Source organism: Bubalus kerabau, chromosome 20 (assembly GCF_029407905.1).
Source record: "Bubalus kerabau isolate K-KA32 ecotype Philippines breed swamp buffalo chromosome 20, PCC_UOA_SB_1v2, whole genome shotgun sequence".
NCBI classification, from domain to species: domain Eukaryota; kingdom Metazoa; phylum Chordata; class Mammalia; order Artiodactyla; family Bovidae; genus Bubalus; species Bubalus kerabau.
The window spans coordinates 20,171,875-20,174,885 of NC_073643.1; the positions used below are offsets into that span (position 1 = coordinate 20,171,875).

A 3,011-nucleotide genomic window follows, 5' to 3' on the forward strand; every position below is an offset into this window, starting at 1 on the left:
GGAGGCAGAAATGTAGATCCAGTAGATTATCCAGGTCATCCTGTATTTTCCCAACATGCCAGTTTGAGAAGCTTTGAAAAGTATAGATATTTAAATGTAAAGATATCTGTGTAAGGGCAGATTACCTTAAAAATAAGGAAACCAATGACCTCTGCCAAGCATCTCAGATAATAATTCAAATATGGCATGAAAGGCAGGGAAAAAAGGGAGGAATGGGAGGGAAGAAGAGAAAAAAGGTGGAACAGGAATCTGAGTTCTTCTTCGTGAAAACCCCAAATGGCGGATGACGCCGGTGCTGCGGAAGGGCCCAGAGGCCCAGGGGGCCCTGGAATGGGAGGCCGCGGTGGCTTCCGCGGAGGCCTCGGTAGTGGCGTCCGGGGCCGGGGTCGCGGCCGGGGTCGGGGCCGGGGCAGAGGCCACGGAGCTCGCGGAGGCAAGGCCGAGGACAAGGAGTGGCTCCCCGTTACCAAGCTGGGCCGCCTGGTCAAGGACATGAAGATCAAGTTTCTTGAGGAGATCTACCTTTTCTCTCTGCCCATCAAGGAGTTTGAGATTATTGACTTTTTCCTGGGAGCATCCCTCAAGGATGAGGTTTTGAAGATTATGCCCGTGCAAACGCAGACCCGTGCTGGCCAGCGGACCAGGTTCAAGGCGTTTGTTGCCATCGGGGATTACAACGGACATGTCGGTCTGGGTGTCAAGTGCTCCAAGGAAGTAGCCACTGCCATCCGTGGGGCCATCATCCTGGCTAAGTTGTCCATCGTCCCTGTGCGAAGAGGCTACTGGGGGAACAAGATCGGCAAGCCCCACACAGTTCCTTGCAAGGTGACTGGCCGCTGCGGCTCCGTGCTGGTGCGCCTCATCCCTGCCCCCAGAGGCACTGGCATCGTCTCCGCCCCTGTGCCCAAGAAGCTGCTGATGATGGCCGGCATCGACGACTGCTACACTTCTGCCAGGGGCTGCACTGCCACGCTGGGCAACTTCGCCAAGGCCACTTTTGATGCCATTTCCAAGACCTACAGTTATCTCACCCCTGACCTCTGGAAAGAGACAGTGTTCACCAAGTCTCCATATCAGGAATTCACTGACCATCTTGTGAAGACCCACACCAGAGTCTCTGTGCAGAGGACACAGGCGCCAGCTGTAGCCACCACATAATTTTATAAAGGGAATAATAAAGTGAAGGAAACCAAAAAAAAAAAAAAAAAATGAATCTGAAACTTTGCAACAGTGAATGTCCTTTGAAGGAGATGCATTTTATTAGTCAGTGCTAATGTTTAGGTTTAGAAGCATTTGCATATTTAAATACATCAGAATGAGTTCAGTTCAGTTCAGTCGCTCAGTTGTGTCCGAACTGACTGAACTGAGTGTTTAGGTTTAGAAGTGTTTGCATATTTAAATACATATTTAATATGTATTTAACTGCATATTTAAATACATCATATTTAAATACATTAAAAACTGGATACATGAATTATATCCAGTTTTACTCTGAGGAGTACTTCTATAATGGTTAAAAAGTAATACATCATAGCATTAACTATTTAAACGTATTTGCTTATTGCCTGAAATTACCACATCAGTCACAAAAGTTGCAACTGCTTTGGTGTATAGACCAATTAAATGGAAGGATAATACCATTATCTGAAAAACTCACACAAAAGGAGCTACTACAAAGATTAAGTTGTTAAGTTGTACAGGGAATTTGGGAGTATCATTAGAGAGAATTACCTAGTTTGACACATTGCAGAAGAGGTGATTTTCTCTAACTAGACTTACCACTCAGTAATACTTAACATTGGAGTATGCAGTGCCTGCATGATTAGTGCCCTTACTCAAATAATTACTTATTTCTCACTTAGAAAAATGTTATGATAGAACTAGGGTAATAGATTGAGATCATGGAATAAAAGGAGTTATGCATTGAAGTTGGCAATTTTTACTGGGTATCAGAATTGCCTGGAGTGCTTGTTAATAATGTAGATTCCAGGGTCACAGACTCGGATCTGATTCATCAGATCCTGGGCAATGTAACCTGACATTGCAAGCTACCAGTTGAGTCTAACACAGGTGGCTCTTAGAACACATTTTCAAAATTACTATGACTTCTTATTGTGTGACCCGGGTTCGATCCCTGGGTTGGGAAGATCCCCTTGAGAAGGAAATGGCAGCCCGCTCCAGTATTCTTGCCTGGAAAATCCCATGGATGGTGGAGCCTGGTAGGCTACTGTCCATGGGTTCCCAAAGAGTCAGACATGACTGAGCGAAGGGAAGATCAGATCAGATCTTATGGTGTGAATGCGGAAATGAAGATACCTTAGCTGTGTGACCTTGATGAGATCTTTTAAATTCAAACATGTTGAACCAAGGCTGAAAGCACAGGGGTCTGGTTCGACATACTTCTTGAGAACTGCCTGTGTCTCTGGCTGACTCATATCCTTGTACATATCTTGGAAGCAAGCACATCTTTGTCATTATATAGCTGGTAGGATTTTCTCAATGCCAAGGATGGCTGTAATAAGAAAAGTTCCTAGTAGATCAATCAAGGTTGCTTCTAAGATTCTACTGGACTGAAATAGAATCTTAACATCTTTTCCATAGCATCTTATGGAAAAACCCAAGTGAGCATTTTGGACAACCCAACAGTTCAGTTTCACCATATCCAGTGACTGCCTTGGATCTCCATAACCACAAACATAGCCTGAGAACCTCAGGGGCAGACAGCCTCTCCTACCCCTCTAGAGAATGAATCTAGAAATCACGAGAGGAGATAGAAAAGTTAGAGCCTGTACCCAGTCCAGTTATCAACATGTGAAAGAAGACTCAAAACCAAAGAAGTTCCCTTTTGCATCATCCCAATAATTCTCTGACACCAACCATCTAACATCTCTATTCAATTCTGACACTGACTACTCAGAGTTAGCACAGACCCTACAGGTTAAGGGTTCAGTCCTACAAGCCTGAGCCTATTTCACATGGTAGCCCTAAGGCCTCAATGCCCCCAAGCCACC

General features: G+C 45.0%; 1 protein-coding gene across 1 annotated transcript; it reads left to right on the top strand.

The window, feature by feature from the left end:
- Nucleotides 1–256: 256 nt before the first annotated feature.
- Nucleotides 257–1,209, top strand: LOC129635132 (40S ribosomal protein S2-like). The gene has a single exon (XM_055557824.1). It carries the CDS (start codon nt 277–279, stop codon nt 1,156–1,158), a length of 882 nt encoding a protein of 293 aa, XP_055413799.1. The 5' UTR covers nt 257–276; the 3' UTR covers nt 1,159–1,209.
- The last annotated feature ends 1,802 nt before the right edge of the window (nt 1,210–3,011 follow it).

Bases quoted from the DNA above. Each gene is read 5' to 3' on its own strand.
- LOC129635132 (XM_055557824.1), top strand. From the start codon at position 277: ATGGCGGATGACGCCGGTGCTGCGGAAGGGCCCAGAGGCCCAGGGGGC.